At 40.9% G+C, this 20,431-nt stretch overlaps 2 protein-coding genes across 7 annotated transcripts in view; both read right to left on the bottom strand.

Moving 5' to 3' along the window:
- sh2b3 (SH2B adaptor protein 3) overlaps positions 1–11,963 on the bottom strand; it is a 53,088-nt gene extending 41,125 nt beyond the window's left edge. For 3 of the 4 annotated variants that reach the window (XM_053870116.1, XM_053870117.1, XM_053870112.1), the window contains exon 1: positions 11,698–11,963. The gene's annotated coding sequence lies outside the window, so the exon portion shown is untranslated. Of the gene's footprint in view, positions 1–11,119; positions 11,519–11,697 lie in introns of those variants that run through there. The other variant, XM_053870115.1, reaches the window with a different exon arrangement.
- A 1,754-nt stretch (positions 11,964–13,717) lies between these two features.
- Positions 13,718–18,952, bottom strand: pheta1 (PH domain containing endocytic trafficking adaptor 1). 3 transcript variants are annotated; one of them, XM_053870505.1, is made up of 3 exons: positions 18,818–18,952; positions 18,415–18,490; positions 13,719–16,245 (listed from the first exon to the last, which is right to left on the bottom strand). In XM_053870505.1, the coding sequence occupies exon 3, from the start codon at positions 16,196–16,198 to the stop codon at positions 15,362–15,364; it is 837 nt and encodes a 278-aa protein (XP_053726480.1). In that variant the 5' UTR covers positions 16,199–16,245; positions 18,415–18,490; positions 18,818–18,952; the 3' UTR covers positions 13,719–15,361. The 3 variants fall into 3 exon arrangements, 2 of the variants coding, with proteins under 2 accessions (XP_053726481.1, XP_053726480.1); XR_008415552.1 differs by lacking the exon at positions 13,719–16,245 and adding an exon at positions 16,253–16,958; XM_053870506.1 differs by lacking the exon at positions 18,415–18,490 and having other exon boundaries at positions 13,718–16,245; positions 18,818–18,890.
- Positions 18,953–20,431: the final 1,479 nt, after the last annotated feature.

Below are 20,431 nucleotides of genomic sequence, written 5' to 3' on the forward strand. Positions count from 1 at the left end.
GCGCCCAGAAAATGCGGAAACCAGAGGGGAAAAAAAACAAAGCAAGTATAGAAGTCACCTGATCAGTATTTTCTTTTCCAGTATTTTTTTTTTTTTTTTCCGTCACGAGTATCCATGCAGTGATATATACAGTGACTGTGAAGGGATAGGAATTTCAGGCCATACCATGCAGCCCAAAGATCAGTTAAACATCTCATTATACGTAGTGCTACCGCTAACACGAATATCTAGAGAACATAAACCTGGATTGTCTATGTGAAAGTTGTATAAGGAGGACTTATTGTTAGCATGTGCGTCTCTGTATGGAGTTTTTGTTTTGGTCTCAAGCGCCGTCCTTCATTCCCAAAACAATGCGGGCTCAACACAGTACAATGCTGCTATTCTTAAGATACACTGAAATAAAGCCTTGCCGCTTTCTGCTCATTTCCTGTGGCCTGGGAACGGAGACAGGGGCAGTTTAGGAAAAACTGAGCTTGAAAAAGCACAAACGAGAAGTAAAATAAACGACATACTTGGACACAAAAGGCCAGAGATGATAATTTAGAAAGCCCTCCAATAAAATATTCACTTGTGTGAGTGTTTCAAAAATACACAAACAATTCCAGGGTGTCAGAGTGATTTTCCCTGAAGACACAAGCGATGAATGCCGATAGAAACAAATAGCTTGTTTAATTATCTCCTCTTGTCCTCCAGCTGTCTGGCATCTCACCAATGACTAATACAAGACGTCTGCACAGCCTGCGCTTCATCATTATCCTTCAAAAACAGAGCCAGGCATGTTGAGGAAATGTAAAAGTATAAGGCTCCTGGAAACATAATGACAGGATAATAATGAAGAGAAGAGTTTGGGCCCCGGCTAGAACAAATGTGATGCACGGTGGAGGAGAGGGGAACTGTCTGGAATCTCTTTTTTTTCTGCATCACACACTCTCTGCAGGCCTAAGAAATCACAATACTCGCTTTATTGGAGGCTGCACAAGAAGACGCTGTTCCATCAAGCCTGAACAAATGTCCAATTATAACAAGGGAAGGCTAATATAATATTTGGCAGCCCTGCCAAGCAATAAAAATCTTAAATTAAAAAACACCATTCATTACGGGAGCCCATATGACTTCTTTCATTTTAGTTACAGCATAAAGTGTCAGAACCAGTTTAACCTACATTCCTCCAAACCTCACTTGACTTCAAGATTCAATCATTTAGAAACACAAGGACATGCCAATAACAGACTAAAATTCTGATGCTTGGGTCTATACAATCCAGACAGAAAGCATTTTAGCCAACATGCTGCTTTCAATGTTAACTGAGGCCTGAGTTGCTGTAGTACTTCTCGCTTTGCAGGCTGGCTTTGAAAAACTAAAGTTGGGCATCTAAATTTCATGATACACATTTAATAAATCACACTGAAAGTCAGCGCTTCAGCACCGCTCCCTGTTCGAAGAGCCTCTTGGAAAGCTCTGGAGTTCTTTCAAGAACCACTATTTGATTCTTTCTTAAATTGAACCAGTGGTTCAGGAGTTGCTAAGAATCCCACGTAATGAACAGTAATGAAGAACTATACCGGTGAATCCACTCTGTATTTGAGAAGTCCTGGTAAGGCTTTTAGCTAGGATTTTGAAACAGGGAGTATGTAAACCCCCACTGGTAGAAAAATAACTTTATAAAAACAAACATCCTAGTCAAACAACAAACACTAACAGAGATGAACTCAGTAGCTGTTGCCTCCATAAGACCTTCAGTCTCACTTTCAGATGCAGGGGTGTCCTGGGAAGTTGTTTTACTTGACTGACCCTGTCAATGTTAATAAAAAAAAAAAGATACAGTTGAATCAAATACAGATACAGTTACAGATACACTTGTATCAGCTGTGTATCTGTGATGGTTTTCAAAACTTTCACCCCCTTAAACATTCAAACTAAACATTCAAACTCCAAATATATATATTAGGGATGCTCTGATCGATCATACACCGCTCATGATCGGATGATTTCAGCGTGATCGGTGAATGCCGATCACTACCTGTCACTGCATGGGAAAAGCTGTGCAGTGAGGCACCTTCAAGTTAAACACGGCATTTAAAGCACCAGCACCTGACGGAGCACGGAGCATTTTCTGGGCTGATGAAAGTGAGACTGCTGGTTCCTCAGCAGCAGGCTGTTAGCGCAGCTTACACTTAGCAAACACCCGCGGGTCCGAGCATGACATTCGACAAAGGTGTCGTTTCCGACACCTTTGTCGGTGCGGTCAGGTGTCGGAAACGACCAGATGCTGTTTTGGAGTCAGGTGCAATATATATATATATATAAATATATATATATACACACACCAAGCGTCAGGACTAGAATACGGGCAGGAAAATAAAATAGAACTCAGAGGAAACACCTGCACATCGTGCTAAGGAGAGGTGGTCATGCTTGTGAGCATGGTCGACACAATAGGGCAAAAATAAAGCAGCGCAAGTTCCTTGGAATCAGTGGGTGTATCGGTCTCTGACAGTTTTCTAACAGCATAATACAATATTCAATGTATTTCAGAATATTGACAACAGTCAATAAGATAAGAATGATATCACAAATCAATCACAAGTTCTATGATGCGTTTAGCAGGTTTTTCATAACACACATCCTTGAAGCTTTAGATGAAGACACTGATTGGTATTACTCAACTTCGAGGGAAACTTATCTGCAGGCCACAAGTGTTTTATAACACTTACAAAGAAAAGTCTGGTTATTAGAAAAACTGTGCCTAAAGTTCAACATGTACTTCTACCGGCCCCTGGCTAGTCCAGGGGTCTGCAACCTTAGCATTCAAAAGAGCCACTTTGTTCCCTTTCCCACCAAAGAAAAACTGTCTAGCGCTCCAAAAACATGCAGAATTAGACTTAGTACAACAACTGAATACAAAAAATAGATAACCTTTTGCACATCAAGTTTATCAACAACTTGAAGTTGTGCATTCGACAGGCTTCTTTGCTGTGAGTCTGTATGGGAAGAGGAGCACCAAGCGCAGCACAGCAGCGAGTGATGGTCATATGTCATGATTCAATATCATCATATCACCCACTTGTGTCTGCGGACAAATTGGGTGAAATAGTGTGTCACAGGCACCGGTTGTAAAACACTGATCCAGAGTGTTTTATGTATTAAAAATATGTTTGAAACCACGACAAGGAACGAATGTACTCCAGATTCCGTCTGTGTTGCCTCTGAGTGGGTGACAGGACAAAATACCGCTCTGGTAGGCTGCTCGGTTCTGCGCATGTTTACGTGAGCACTAAGGCTCAGTGAATTACGCCTTAGGGGAGGAGATGGATGAAAGTAGGACCTTGTTCATTTCAAAGAGTTCCTGAAACCGTTGTGACCGACCCATCAATTGTCAACGCTGAAGGGTCATGAGGCTAAAGAACCACATGTGGCTCCAGTAAGTCAAGATGCAGCGTGATCAGCTGAGCCTCAAAACACCTCATGGTATGATAAAATGTGTCTGTGAGAGAAACTCTTCACGTACATGCACATATATTTGATTTCCTCATCTCCCATCTCCAAGCTGCAGCAGCCATCTCTGCCCACTGACAGGAGGCCTCACTCTATATAGTGGTCGCAGATCCATCTACTGGAGCGTTTGTTACACAGAGGAAAAATCAGAGTGAACCCTCCTGTCGGTCATCTGATAGTCAGTCATCTTGGAATCAAAGGACATTTCAGACCAGGTTATTGAGTCTTGTGAGATGCAACATAACATAATTAGAAACATAGGGAGGAAAACGAGTTGATCACAAAGCCGTAGTCTACATTGTGGGAATATAGAAAAGCCAGTTTGTGAAAAGTAATTCTTCAGTGGTTAAGGTGTTTTTTTTCTTTATATTTTTTCATTTGTCTGTTTTTGTATGCAACTTAATTGAATAAATTATGTTTTAGTTTTTTCACATTTCTTTTAAAATTTCATCTGTCTGTAAATGAAATTAAATTAATTTAAAACAAAAAAGAATATAAGGAAAAATTGTTGAAATAATTTTTGGTGGTTGGGCCAGTGAAAATATGCAAGGAGCCAGTGAAACTTTTTTTTCTAGCCTGATAAAATAATGTTAGAAATTAAAAAAAAAAAAAAAAGAAAAAAAGAATCATGGACCTAGTCAAGCTTTCATAAATCAGCATTCAGGGTTTGCAGCAGAAAGCCAGCCTCTTCCACCTTCACCCATCTTGATCATCCACCCTGATCACAGCTATCTTCAGATTCCCACACACACATTGGTGCGACATTTATGTATAAAAATCGACCCGCCTTTTTCAAATGATGTTGCGGTTGCTGATCACATGCGTCGATATTGCCACTACAAACTCAAACACACAGTCAACTTCCTGCATTTTCACAATTCTTCAGTCATGGAAGGTGTTTTATTCATCAAATTGTTAGACATGATTTGGCGGATGAATGCACTGTCTCAGTACCTTCCTAGTTTGTATCTAATTGAGGGAAAAATACTAAATAGTATTTTATACTAAATCAGGTGCTCAAACCCCATGAAAGAGGGCACAAGCACAGAAATTCATGTAATCAACAGAAGTCATAGAAAGGGGTAAAGAGAGACGCCGCATAGATACTCCGCTGCTGACTCAAATTCCTGGTGAAACTTTCCACACAGTTAGTAAAAAACAACTCTCCATCATTCACAGCTGCTCCAGTGAGATCAAAACAATCCGGCTCATTCATGCACGACTCAAATATTCCATCCAGGGAGAAAGACGACGTCTCTCTGGGAAATCCACAAGGACTTCATGAATGAGTCACTGCCGCTCGTGATGCCTTTCTGATTACTCCTAACATGTCCAGACCCATGACACGACTTAAAGTCTAATGCAGTGTGTATGTTCGCGTGGGTGTGTGTTTACCACCAGAGTGTAAATTGAGTTCCCGGGTTGTGAGTCTCGTGAATTCGTGGAAGTCTAATTCGATGAATCTAACTAGGAATTAGGATCTTGGAAGTCCTATTTGGGGGGTTTAAGCTACATCAATGCAGACGTCACACTTGACAGAGAATGTGTTCTTTCACTTCAAAGTTCTAGTGGGGCTACACACACTTCCAACTAATATCACATGTGACATGCAACCAATTCATCAACTTAACTTGCTTAAATTGTTTAAAAAAAGTCTGTAGTATGAACAAGAAGGTGATGCTAAATTTGAATTTTACAGCAATTGTGTTTATTCACTGCAGCCGAATTCCACTCAAACAACTTGGAATACCATCAACGCTCGGACATTGAACTCTAAAAGAATTCTGCAATGATCTCAGCGCTGCAATGTCAGGATGACAAGTGAAACACAAAATTAGGAAGCCATCATAACAAGTCGTAGGTGGGAAAGTTCCATGAGCAAGAGGTGAATTAAATTTATATAGCTAGTGGTTTCCATGATTACAGGACCTCTGGGTTTGCAGCACAACTGTGTTCTTTCTGAGTGGAGGTTGTGTGCTGTCCCCGTGCTTGTGTGGGTTTCCTCTGGGCACTCCACGCCACATTGATGCAGTAATTCTTGCAAGAGGAGGCCTAACTAAGTTTGAGTGCACAGAAATAGACATGCATTTTAGAAGCCAGAGATTTCAGTTTAAAATATATATATATTTTTTTTTTTTTAACTGATGTATGTACGGAATTTTCCTAGACATTGAACTTTGGATTTTCGTGAATCATACATTAAGATTTCAAGAAACAAAGGCTTGAAATATTTCACTGTATGTGTAATGAATCTATTTTTTTTATGCATTGTGCCAGGAAACATTTTGATTTTCATAACCACATTTACATTTTTCGAGATGCGCCTACATGTGCGCTGAATGGGCAGGTGACCTGTCCAAGGTGACCCCCGCATTTCACCCCACGTAGCTGGAAACATCAGCATAAGGAAATTGCATTTCAAACAAGCCAAAAATAACTAGGGGATAGGGGATTGTTGTTTGGTAGCAAGAACTGTTGCTGACATTCCTGCCATCTTGTCTCCAGAGTGGGTGTAATGTTTTAATATCAACAAGATGGCAGATTTAGTCTCCTTAAATGTGCCTAAAACGTAGGAGTACAAAATACATAAATGTTGTGAACCATTATGAATAATTGAGGATGCATGGTCTTGGGATGTTAAAATAAAATATGAGAGTTCACCTTTTTTCATCTTCATTTAGGCTAAGATTTTGGTACCCTGCAGTGCTTTTCAGTAATGACAGCACAATCATTGTTTGGTTAGCTACTGAAAGATAGCACAACACACTGGATAAGTTCATGTCTGCGGAAAATACTGGAACGGAGTTAGGGACTAAAAAGAGCAGGGTTTTCTTCCCATCAACAGCGGAAGTCATTCCATCAATAATAGTGCTCTTCCATGCCGTGTCAAACATCTAATGTGAGTGTAGCAACTCAAAAGATCCACATAACAAAAATAGCGCCCGGAGTAGTCCACAAAGGCATGACAATTTAAGGCCCACTTATGCTCAACATTCCATATGCATCTGGACAGAGTCTTCTGATGTTCATTTCGTCCATATTTCTGCACATTTCCACAAAGCATACGGACACGGACCAAACAGAGTAGTACCACGAGAAACCGTAGGGCAGAGTTGACATGCCTGAAGCGTAGCTCTAATGGGACACAAAGATGACATTACAATGGCGGAAATGCTTCGTCGCAATAAACTCAACGGCGTCACCAACCGCTGTCACCAACCATGACCTCCCGCAACGCTACCTCTGTTTTCACTGTTTGTGCAAGAGCAACAGTACCGTTTGAAAAGGATGGGTATATTTTCGTACATAAAGGGAGCATAAATAGGCACTAAGAAAGTGTTCGAACAAGTTGGCTCCTCCACGTTTACTGCTGCAGATACAATGGCATGCTACTTCGTGTTTTACAAGCTGTTGACACTTCGGCTTATTCTGTGTTTCAAGCAGAGGTGCCTGCTGCTGTGGGACGCCAGCACAAATCTGACTGGTACCGACAGAAGCAGATCATAATTTTTAGTTATTTTTAAATAATCTGGATGAGTTTTGGTCGGCTGACAGAGCAGAGAGGTGGAGCTCGTAGAACACCCTTTTCATGCAAACCAGTATGATGCATGTCGATTAGGGTACTATACAGGCACGAATGATCGGAAATTTAAGGCACCCTGCCGAAAAAACACATGTCCAATTTCTCAAGCTTTTCAGTTAAGGGCCTGTAGGGCAGTTGACAATTTAGATGTTGGACATCTGGGCTGAAGATGCGTGTCATCATGCATCAATGTGTCAAATACAAATCATGCATCATTATGACTTCTTAACTTCACACTAAAGGCAAAGAATAAATCAAAATATATCACCAATCATCTCTCCCACAAATAAATACAGATTTGGAGAAGGGACAGCTTACACATGTAAATTTGGAATATTTAATGTTGTTCTTGAGATTATTTTAATTTGAATTTACTGATGAATGGATTCAATGAAACATCCATCCAAACGCCCTTCTCCTGGGCAACATCCAGCAGCTTCGACTGGGAAAGATACTCCCAGTCAAGTGAAGTAGCAGCTCCTCTCTGAGTCTCTCCCGAGTGACGGAACATATTCAATGGAGCTAAAAACCATAATACTTCTGGGACTCCAGAAGATGCTTTGGCAGATGTTTTGGGGGACTAAGACCAAAGTTAAACGTCACAAAAATAGAAATGTTCAAGAAAAAATGCAGAATCATAGTTGCTCTTTTAAAAAAGAATTGAACATGTAAAGGAATAAAGCTAATAACTGTGCAAAGTGATTGTTTTTCTGGGGTAGAAAACTTAGAAGTACATTTGCTTAACTAGGAAAGTGTAGTATAGATTAGGTTATTTAGAGTTAGTGTTTTTCCATTCCTCAACATGCACACACATGTAAAGACAGTCGCACGAATGCAGCTGCATCGGACCTGTAATCAACATTTCTGACCACCAAGAGCAGAGACACAACATTTACTCTCTAATTACCACAGCTGCGTGGAGAAAATGACCCCGAATACGAGATAGCTTTAGCAAAACACAACGCGTTTGTCAAGGTCCAGGACTGAACCTTCAATACGATGTTTTCTTTTCCTATCTTTCCTCCTCATCTGTCTTGGTCTGACTGCCAGCGTTTCCTCAGCTCTGCTGATCTTCCCGCAGGGCCGCTGAGGGTCAGACCTCTCTTGTGGTCTCTTCAGTGGATCGCACAGAGCCCCCCCCAAGGAAGGGCCTATATCCGATAAAATCGCTGTTCAAGTCATGTTACCATGACAGAGCACAATCCCGTGGGACAAGAATGTATTATAATGGAACTATGTCAAATGTCTTTGTGAATGAATGTAGCTCTTCTTGGTGGAATATTATAGTCTGGAATTCCACCTAGAATAAGGAATGGTTGAGGCCACATTTGAGCGGAAAAGTTGATAAATAGAAACTGAACAGGAAGCAACCAATCCAGCTGGCATGTGTCTTCTTAATCTTACTCTTTGAGTGAAAATTACGGCCTACTTGCAGCTGTCAGACATGTCGCCCAAATACTCTTACCTCCTCAGTGGTATTTCAGGGGATACAAGCACCTCAGATCACCACTGACACCTCCATTTATCCTTCACTGAACAGATCATGTTTGCCAAGCATAATCAGTGCGCTTTCGCTGGCAGACGTTCAGTTAGCTGTCCTGACTGCTGCGACATACAGTCTCAATCAACATCACAAGGGCTTTGGATTCACACTTCAGAACTTGCAGATGGCAATCTAGAGCAGGCTTTTAGCTTGGAGGGCGTATGGGCGTCCTTAACTGCAAAACATAAAAAATGGACGTCCTCCTAAATGCCCTACTCATAGTGTCATCACACTAGTTCCCATGAAAAGGATGTTTCTGCCTTGTAATTTCTCTGAATATGATCGAAATTCGCTGCTTTCCAACACTTTTGCAGCCGTATCTTGGTCGCCATATTTGTTTACCGGCGTAATCCCGCAGTTATCCACATCTCGCGAGTCGCCACACTCGCGGCATGGAAGCCCGCTGTGATCGATCAGATGTCTGACCACAGATAAATACAAAACTAACTCATAGCTTTTTAATCGAAGAGTATTTTGGCGTTTCTTAGGGCACAAAGCCCGCTCCCCTGCGCCGTGCAGTGAGCTGCGCTGTGGAGCGGTGCAGTTTGCTGCACGGCACAAAGTGCTTGCTGAACAAGAGAAAAATAGCTTAACAGGGATAAACATTCACATGGTTATATTTATTTAATCAAGAGGCAAACCTTTATATATAGTTTGTTTGAATGAATGAATGAATGTTTAGAAAACAGATACACAGCTGAGACAACTGTTGCTTTTCTTGCATAAATATATATATAAAAGAAGATGAACAAAACTCTAGACATTTAGCTTGTAGTAAGGGAAAGAATCATTCTAAAAATATATAGATTTTTTTTTTAATTAATCATTGTCAGCTGAGTAAAACAACTGCCTGGAGCAGGAGACTCGTGCATCTGAAAGTGTGAAGCAGCAGCTACTGAGTTTATCTCTGTTTTCATATCTGTTTTTATAAAGTTTTTATTTTGTACAAATAGATGTTTACAGCTTGTTTTTACATAGCAAGTTGCAAGTCAGTTGTTGACATGGTGTAACAGGAGGGGAATGGGCTGTGGGCGGGGTTATGGGCTGGGGGCGTGGCTTTGGACACCCTGTCTCAAAATCCTAGCTAAAAGCCTGATGTACTGAGTGATTTTTTTGAGGGCAGATCATAACACAGTGTAGACAGATCTATGTGTTTAAACTCAAATACAATGGTAACCGTCATCTGTTAAATACGATTTGCTAACCTAAGAAAAGTCATTGGTACATTGCAAACTGAGTAATAGCAATGCAATACATTATTGAACACAACATTTTGAATCACATACAATAATTTGTGTTGCAGCAGTACCACAGTTTAAGGACAGCATTTTAAAAGTGTAATTACTTCTCTTGATGTATTTCAAGTCAACTTTGTATGCATGTATACAAAACCACTGAAGTGCATGCATGTTCATTATTGTGACTTTTATTTTAATATGAATTTAATATGCAACAATAAGCTAACACAATGTGTTATAGATGATGTGATGATGAAAGTGAAAGAGAGCTGCAAAAGGAGGAATGTCAAAATGAGCAGCGTGACAATGGAGAAGTAGAAGAGTGCAGCATAAAACAGAAAACAAATACAGATGAGCAATTTGATATGACTGAGCAGGAAAAAGAGAAGAATTTCTTTCAGAGAATTGGGTTAACGGCGTGATCCGACATAATCCGGCAGTATTTGGTCACTGCAAGAGTCAAATGTCACCACTGACTGTACGCAACACTCATGAGCTGGACATGAATCATACTGGTATTAATAACAATATATTATCATAACTTAGCTTTCAAACATTCCACAGAATTCAAATATCAGACATCATAAACAAGGGTCTGTATTCTCACTTTCTGTGTGAGAACCTACACAAACCAACCATAAAAACACAGGAGAATTAATTTGTCCACTCAAACGTGTCACTTAATCGCCATATTACTATGTTTCAGACATATTTATGAATAACTCCAAATGTGTTCGTTGTTGCGCTGGGTCACGGTACTCCAGACTCCAATCTGGGTAGGGATATTGGCAATACAATGCACATCACAATACTTGGGTCATACTGCAATATTTCTCGATAGCAAATATTCTAGTATATATAATAGAATATATAATAGAATATATAATAATCTGATGACTCACCATATTCTGCACAGTTAGCTAAAATGATCACAAGGCAAGACTAAAAACTTAAAGGTCAAAATAAGTCTTAAGTAATTGTTTGCTAATGGAACCTAATGCTTCCATTTTATTTTCATTTTTAAGACTGCTACATACACACAATTAGTCTAGCATGTTTTTCCTTTTACAACATACTGAGAGCACCACAACTTGCAGTGTAGTTCACCACTGTCTTTGAAAATATGAGGAACAAAGTGCTTTCAATAACTAACAGCACAAAAAATGGATAGGTCCTACTTCACTTCCAGCTAAAAATATTATTTCTACGCGGAAAAAAAGACATTACCGCTAAATGATCTTTTCATACTTTTACACCAACCTTTATCTTTCCTCTATTTGACATCGTCCTGGTTCTCTCAAGGTATTTGCTTCGTAGAAGGCGTGCAGACAAGAAGCAAAGACAACGGCATCTGACACTGTTTAAGTCGCGCAGACACATCATCCCATAGTAAGATGAAAAGAACCTCATGTGACAAAGGCTTGTCAGATCGAGTGCTAAGAGATAAATGCACTCGAGACTTTCGACATAACATTGATCCAGGAAAACAAGATAATGTCGTAGTAATTACATTTGGGAACATCAGAGTGATTTTCATTTGACTGACTTCTCCAGACTTTCTGACGTTTGAGCTAAAAAAAAATTCAATATTGTTATTTCAGGACGGTTTCCTTTAAACTAGTGGGACATTTGCCAAAAAACAGAAACGATTGTGTGAACTATACAAAGCAGATCCATTTAAATTCCTCTGCAGGAGCACTTTTTTTCTGAAGGAAAATGGCAGCGGTGTGCAAAAAGTGTGCTAGCGTCTTAGGATACAAGGATGACAACAAGTGCTGATATTCATAGTCCAAAAAAGAGCTCATTTGAAGCGTGATAGGAGCTCACAACAAACTCACCGTTATCTCGGATGGGCATCCACCGCAGCACGACGACTAACCAACAGGTTGGACTTCGCATAACGGAAATGTGCGGAGAAAAGTCAAGATGACGCCGGCGTGGAGCCAAACAAACTGGTCATTTCAGTGAGGCAGTGTGGGGAGAAAAGACCCGTCGCGGATACACTCATTGCGTCTCCATGAGGACGTTCCTCTGCAAGTCAAGAAAAACACGGGGGAAAAAGTTTCTAGGCTCGAACTTGACGCGGAGAAATGTGTCGACTGCCTATTTCCGCCGACAAAAAATGTGCTGTGTCAAGTCAGCGTGTGTAAGAAGTCACTTCCGCCCAAGTATTTCAGTATAAAACGATCAATACGCTCAAAATGCGTTATTTTCGGTCGCTACTTCGCCCAAACAGCGGTCACACTGTAACGCTAAAGCCAAGTGCTCAAAAGGTAGACAATTACATCAAAATAGCTCGCACAGGTGGTCAAGTAGATGCAAGAAACGGACTCGCTGTTCCATCCTTTTCACCCAATTCTGGGTAATGACCAAAAGCACGGCCTTCCAGGAGGAACGCGAGGGTCTCTGAACTTGGATTGATGCCCCCACGATCTTAAAGACGCAAGGCATGCTGGGTGGTTTTCCTCCTACTCACAGCACAGTGCCATTAGCATTGAAATGTTACACATCATTATTGTGGAGCGTGTCTTTCACAAAGTTAACACCGGTGCCGCGTGTCACCATCACCAGCTTGATCAAATGTAATCGAGGAGCTTGCATCACGCCAGCCCGAAAAATACACTGTGCTTTTATATTGAAATCATTTCACAAGGACCATTTCTTCTTCTCGCTTGAATCCTGTTGTGTGCCAAGATTTGAAGAACAAAATGTGCCGGATCCACGCTTTCCAAAACTTTCCATCCAGTCACTTTATTTAGGTGTTGCATTTAGTTTCATAGGGGAAAAAACTTAGTGACGACTTAGACGATGTTTACTCAAACTGTTCAGAAACAGCACGCGCCTGCTCATCACATTTTCAGATGCCTGTTGATACGTCAATAACAGTCAAGTAGCTCCACCTGCTGCGGCACAACCTGAACAACATGTCAATAAAACCTGCTTCATTCAGTTTGACTTGTAAAAAGTGGCATTAAAACAAAAAATAAAGGACATGTTCAACAAACATCATTTTACATCTTGAAACTTATTGTACCACTGACAATAAAGAAAAAAAAAGTCAATTTTTAAGAGTAATCTACTGTGTTGGCAAGATAAACGTGATCTTCGCATACACTGAAGAACAACACTCAAGTTACTTACTTAGATCCAACAGCAAACCAAACCAATTTAACCATTTAAACGCATTTGTTCACTGACATATTGCCACCAGGGCCAAGTGCGTTCATGGACACACTCAAACGATCTTGGGAGTGACGACACACTGCACAAACACCCCTGATAGTCTTCATGCAACAACTTCTTTACTACCATTGTATATTTTCCTGGGAGAGAAAGGAGTGTGTTTTCCAACAATTTGTGTTTTCCACTTCCTACAGAACCAGTAAGGTTCTTTTGGATGAATAGAACAGTGAACTTTGCACAACTTTCCTCAACAAGAATGAGGGAAAACACAGAGGGAAGGAGAAAACATCCCAACAGGGACATGGGCTCCTCAAATCAGCGTTTCACTTGGGTGTATGTTTGATGCAACACGAACTTGGCCATTGAAATTCTGCAACTAATGTCTCACTGTGAGGTACGCAAGTCAGTTTTAGTGATTGACAGATTTGATATCAGTTGAAACCAGAGGCTAGACGGACGCCACATCAGTCGTTTTTGTAGTCCTCATCGCTCTCGCCATGCTGCCATTTTTAGCTAAATCAATAATATGCCATACAACTTTGTATACCAACACTTAAAATGCTATTTTGGCTACTTACTGAAGATGAAAAAAATATATCCCATACTCCTTCATACACCCCAACAGTGTGTATTTACTTTGAAACAAGGAAAATGTCATTATTAGTCAAGAAATTCAACTCCTTCAGATAAACAGTCATATTTAATGGTCATGACAATGTGTTTAACACGTTTGTGATGTTGATGTAATATTTCTAAAGGTGAAGTAACTTAATGCTGAGCCTAAAACAATAGCAGTTATAAAACTGAACAACCAAATTAGTTTGTACATTTCAAACATCATGGAAGTGAAAATTTCAGAAATTAATAACAAAAAGATTTTTCTTGTCACATCTGTTTGTCAAAAGGGAATATTTAAGCAGCAACATTTCAGATGATTTAAGTCCACAATGTTGACATATCTTAGTGTCACACAATACTATCTTTAGCCCACAATTGGTCCAGCTTACACTTTTCCATGGCATTAATCACTTTCAAGCCAAAAACTTTGAATGCTCAACTTTGGGAACATACACCATGAAGTTAAAACAGTCGTACATTTTCATTCAGCTCACACGTAATAAAAAACATGGAATTGCTTGGCATTTCTTTTTTGGGAAGCATAAGAATAACATTCATAATTCTTTAGAAATGTGTTTGCAGTTAAGAGTAAACCATAGATTATTTGCTGCTTTTCATTATTGCAGTCTCCCGTCCCTAAAAAATAAGAATGCACCGTCATAGTGAAAATGATGGAATATACACGGAATGGTAGTTAGAGAATACTAAACCATCAGAATAATTTCAAGTACTACTAGTAAAAACAGAGATACAAGGCACAGACCGATTTGATTCAGTAAAAGGAAGACAGGAACCATTAAAAAAAAACAATGCTGGTGAGAACTTCCAACATGGAAGAGTTACAGAACCACTTCTCTTGTTTGTTGTTGATGGTAGTGTAGAGCAAGAGGCAATTGGTGTTCCATCGTAGTTACACAACCTCGAACAAAAGAGAGGAGAGGAGAAAAAAAAGCAATGTTTTGACATAGAGACATTTAGCTGCTGGCTAACGCAAGCTAAAATACCACCATGTGCTGCTATGAGCGACATATCTGGCCCCCTCTTGACTATAAAAAGATGGTGGGGGCCGCAGCGAGGGAGGTCTGACATTATCAAAAAGAAGGCCTCTGGGATGAATTGTTCACATCACAAATAGCCTGACTGGCTCTCAGGACATTTTTCTGGGGTGTCGCCTCGATGAGACGCCGAACCATGTCACTTGGATGTGCTCTTTTTTTTTAACCTTTCAATGTAGACACTTAATACAAAGCCCAATAACAGTGTTCGAACACTAGTGACACCATGCTGGTATAGTTGGTTTAGGATCACACAGCAGCCCACCTCCTTGTCACTTGAAGAGGTAAGCGATTGCTGTACGCACGGACTATATTAGCTGGTGTATCTGCAATACTGTTCTGTCAATCATGAACAAGGTGCGAGTCAGATGAGTGACAGTGTCATTATTGCTGAGTTTCCTCCAGACATACATTCAACAACTATCATTTGGGATTTTTTTTGAAAGGTAATATTGTGTGTTATCCAGAACCAAGCTTTGCTGTATTCTCTTTTGTACCCATCCACTTACGTACCCCCTCCTTGATCCTGTTTCAAACCTGTTTGGTCACAAGACAGTCAAGTGATGAACTTACAGTTTGTTTTTATCCCAACATGCAAATAGTGATGAAGAAATGTTGAAATGTTGTGGACAAGTGGAACGTCTGTTCACTGGCTCTGCAGCCACTCCGCTCTCAGCTCCTCCACCTCTAAGCCGTACCAGTCGTGCAACTTGGAGAAGCATCCTGTGCCGGGGCAGACTGGACTCTCCAGGGATGCTCCTCGTCTGCGGGGAGGCACTGGCGGTGCTTTCGCTCCATCGTAACCGAGCATGTTGCTGTTCTCAGGGTTCGCACCCACTTCCCAGGCTGCGCACGACGACGTCCCTTCAACGAATCCGTCGGAGGTCGGGGGTTTGTTCCAGGTGACGCCATTTAGCTTGGAACAGCTATGCATTTCATCCTGGAGGATCTTTTGGGAGTTAGATGATAGTGATGTCAAGGATGACGACGATGATGTGGATGATGATGTAGATGAGGAAGCGCTTGATTTTGATTTCGAGCTCTTCTTTGAGATCTTTGCTCTTCCTGATAAGGCACTTCCCGTCGCCTGCTGGATCTCCTCCAACTGCCTCTCCAGCTCCTTCACCACTAGCCTCATGTAGTCAAAACTCGCTCGTGACAACGCCTTCACCCATGACTCCATGGCTGCCTGGCTCTCGGCCGCCATCTTGAAGACACGGGCCTTGGCGCAGTCGAACTTAATGGCGAAGGCGAACTCCTCAGCTGACTCACAGAGCTCGACAGTGCATCCCTCCAGAACAATGACACCGATGGGCTCCCGGCTGTCACGCTCCTCGAAGTAGAAGAGCATGTTTCCCTTCAGGACAAACCAGCGTCTGTGGTAAGCTGTGTTACGCTCCCCCTTTTTGAAGAGGAAGCCCGTCTTGTCAGGCGGTGAGTCACAGGTGGCATAGTGTGCCACGCTGCGTTCATTCAGCTTCATCCTCACCACTCCTTGTTCGCCTCCCCCACAGTGGCAGCTTTATTCATCTACAACGACAGTGTGCAGACAAAGGTCATCCCTGAGGAAAAAACCACATCAGTCACGTGCAGCTGGGCCATAAGAATGTGCCGCATTGTCGCTTGGATTATTCTTCAGAGCCAAGACAAATGCAAATTTGAGATGAATGGTGTTTTCATCATATCTATGTTGGAGCGTTTTATTTTCTTACAACATGCAACCACAAACAGTTTGCCTGCATTGAAGTTCATTTATTTTAACTTTGCTGTGTGGGTCAACGTTCTATTTGGAGGGGAGCACACTCATGAACAAGAGATTGTGAGTGTAACCCCTCCTCCTCTGTGGCGAGAGCAGTTCACGTCTGTTATTTGGGAATCCCCATAGAGTAGCGATCCCACCCATGATGTTGGGATCACTACTCTGGCTCAGAAACGTTGAGAATCACAGCTGTTGCGATCTATGTGGAATTTACATTTCACTCACATTTGTTGTGACTTCACAACATTCAGGTCTCTTAGATAGTTATTCAGAATTGACTTTAAGGTTTTATTGAGAACTTTAAATGCCCGTCTTGGTCTGGACCCAGAGTACAAACTGGAACGACTGGCCCACTACAAGCCAACCACAACCCTCAGATCCTCAGGTGCGCCTCTGCTAGTTGTCCCCAAGTCTTTTCTGCCAGGGCCCTTTGACTCTGAAACAGTCTGCCAGAGGAGATCCAAAACACTAATTTTACCTCCACCTTTAAAACGTAAGAAAAAAAATTGTTAAATGGGATTCAATTTATATATCTTCCAAACCCTTTCTTAGTTCTTCACTGCTTTCTGCGTTCTTCACAAAGCATAGCTAAGTGTGTGAACATAACAATGGTACAGTAGTGAGTGGGGGACATAGAAAAGACTGAAACTTTATCAGCAAAGTGACACTGACGGGTTCACAAAGGATCCCGACTGATCAACATCAGCGAGTAGATGGACGATATCAGCATGTGGTCAAATATGTGGTGGCAGAACACTAACACAACTGACCACGAAACACAACCAGGCACATTCAGGGAATAAACATTTTGTAGTTGGCACACTTTTGTCATACTTTTTGACGACATTGACTGTCAATGGGTGAATATCAGAATCCGAATCAGAATACTTTATCAATCCCAAGGGAAATTATGTTCGTAACATGCTGTGTACACAACATATCACAATAAAATGATATGAATTTTTCTATGGCCTAAGAAAGGACAGTATTGACAATGCAACATGTCTTTAAATCATGCAGGTGTTCCATCACTACTTAAGTGTAAAGGAAGAAGCAACACTTGGTTCAAGCATAATTGTACAAACTCTCTTGATACAAGTCTCCTGACTTCCTTTTAGCAGACCATGCAGAAGTGCACTTACTGGATGCATATGTACAGTATTTAGGTCAAATGATTTAACACAGTTCAGTCACATGCAATTGCAAACAACTAAGCAAACATTATTATCTACGACGTCAACCGGAAAAGGCTAAAAAGATCCTTCAGATTACAGCGCTATTTTTCACAGGATGAGTCTCTGGTATTGCATTCAACTACACTCTAATACTACTTTTTAAGAGACTTTTTTTTGCTGCATTTACATAAATACAGGCAAGTTCAAACATATTGCCTTCTGCTTCTTTCATGCTTCTCCTGAAAGATCTATTTCTTTACAAAAGGATTAACAGATTATCTCAGATGATGTTGCACTGTGTAAGTGGTTAAAATAACTTGACCCTGTTCGAAATAAATACTCATATAATTGAGGAAACATGAAACAAGGACCAATTACATAGCAATGACATTCGAAAGATGAGTATTCTTATCAGCCTCATAATTAATATCACAGATGATAAAACTTCATAGTAACTTCCTGAATCACTTTTTCAACACACTATTTGTGGTATTTTCTTATCAACCAACACAGGACAAAGCCAAGGCAGTGCTTCTATATTTCATACTAGCTGTATAACTTTATAGGTGAATAATACATACTACAAAGGGAACACATTATGTAGGATACTGAGTACCACTTATTAGACCAAGTATAAAACATTCATTGATTCATATGATACAGACCCACTTAAGCAGTTATACAAAGATTCACTGGTTGGCTGTCGCGAGCCTCTGAGTGTCAATACCTTTGAAGATTTGAAATAAAACACAAGGGTTTACTTACGCGTCATTACACATGGTACACACGTCTTTGCCCAGTCACGGAACACATCAGTAGAGCTTAGTAAGACCAGGCAAACCTTGACAAAAGGCAAAAACATCGAAGGAACACTAGTTAGACGACGACCCGCAGCAGCAAACCGGCGTCGCTCTATTTACATCCTACCTAACAGGGAACTTAAAGCGTTTTCGGCAACTATGATTCAATCTTCGTCACAAGTTTTCTGACACATTTTCAACACCTCACGAGTGTCTGTCTCACTAAACCGCACTTTCCAGTGGGATGCAAACATGCGTACATCAGCATTTTTACGAGACGACCACACCACTGACGGGTTAGCAAGTGTGGCTAGCGTGACTTCAGCAGTGTTGTGGCCCAGATATTTACCAGGGCTATGCGTCTTTACCTTTAAATAAACGCGTCCCACTGTCTACTTCTGATCTCGACCGATTCTTCCTTCTCGCCTGCTACATTTTTCCACTTTACCAGATCACGTGACACATACTAGAGATGCCTGGTAAGTCGACTAGGCCATTTCAGGCGGGCGGAGTTGAAAAACCAGCACTGTTTTTCCCCGACTACGTACACACCCAGGTGCCAAGTGAGAAAAACAAGCGTCGATTTCAATTGTCTTTCGCAACCTCTGCATACGTTAACCTTATTCTAATTTAAACAACGACATGCATTCACTTTCAAATCCTGAATTATAATTATAAAAATATTATAATAATTAATGAACTTATTAAGAATAACAGATTATAATAACAACAACAACAACAACAACAATAATAATAATAATAATAATAATAATAATAATAATAATAATAATTTGGGAAGTTATTCATGGCAGCTTCATAGCAGAAACAAAAGAAAGAAAGCATGTTGCTAATGCTTGTTTCATTGAATTTTTCAAATACATAATTATTGCAATTTGAGAAGCAGCACAACTATCGGCCTCATGTCAGCTGTGTTTCACTTCATTGATACCTACCTCATGGATGCTCCCTTCAGAAGAACGTCATTGCATGCAGTGGTACCTTTAAAATCACTGCCGGCCACAGAAAGAAAAAGCAAGGTCAGAAAACCTACTTTTACTCATTCTCCAATTTGCCAATGAGAGCTCCAGATATATAAGACCACAGTTTCTTTCCATCAAGATGATTCAAGGGCTTTGACTCAGACATGGATGGTGTGACTGCAAGGACGTATTTTAGTGAAGTCATCCAACCAGGAAAAGGCCTGTAACATCAATCACCACTATTACACAGAGGCACACTTAAATAACTCAGAGGCATGAAGTTGTGTGATGCTCTTTTCTCAGGATCAAGAACTTAAATCCTTAACCTCCTAGTCCTCTAGTTAACCTCTCTTTCCAGCAGGTCACAACAACTCACTGCTCCCGCACTGACCTTAATTTTTACGGCACTGGGCTGCTGATGGCGCTTAGTGATATAACGTCCTTGGCTGTGAAAAGCTGCTCTGAATTCAGTGAAAAATCTCCCGGAGACAGCTGATGGCCTTCAGCACCGCCACTCTGCTATCTCATCACACTAATCCTCAATTAACTGATGCAGCTGCTGATGCCAGTTAATGTGTTTCCTCTGCTGCAAAAGGTTTGCTTGCTCTGCTTTTGTAATTTTGATTAAGACGCTGGCGTGCAAGTTGGTCTGAATTTCATGAAGTTAACTTTCAAGTTCAAGAAGTGTTGATGTTCCAAAAGACTAATTCGCACAGTCACAGCCGACCATCAAAAACCATTTAACACTATGCACTTGTGTTCGCAATTCAGACTGCTTATTTTCTCTCCTCTTCATTTTCCATAGCGTCGAACAACAACATGGACGCTCCCCTGAACACAAAAATATATTGACACTGTAAAGCACGGTCTCAAACTTGTGGCAGCCCTGAGAATGCAGTGGCTCCCCAATTTTCAGCCTGACATAACTCTCAACAAGGCTTGTTTTCATTCAATAAATGAGGCAGACATGACAGGATGAAGTGCAAAGTTTACTTCTAACAG

Source organism: Synchiropus splendidus, chromosome 7 (genome assembly GCF_027744825.2).
Source record: "Synchiropus splendidus isolate RoL2022-P1 chromosome 7, RoL_Sspl_1.0, whole genome shotgun sequence".
In the NCBI taxonomy this organism is placed as follows: domain Eukaryota; kingdom Metazoa; phylum Chordata; class Actinopteri; order Syngnathiformes; family Callionymidae; genus Synchiropus; species Synchiropus splendidus.

Excerpts from the sequence above, each read along its gene's own strand:
- pheta1 (XM_053870506.1), bottom strand. The coding sequence starts at position 16,198 with ATGAAGCTGAATGAACGCAGCGTGGCACACTATGCCACCTGTGACTCA.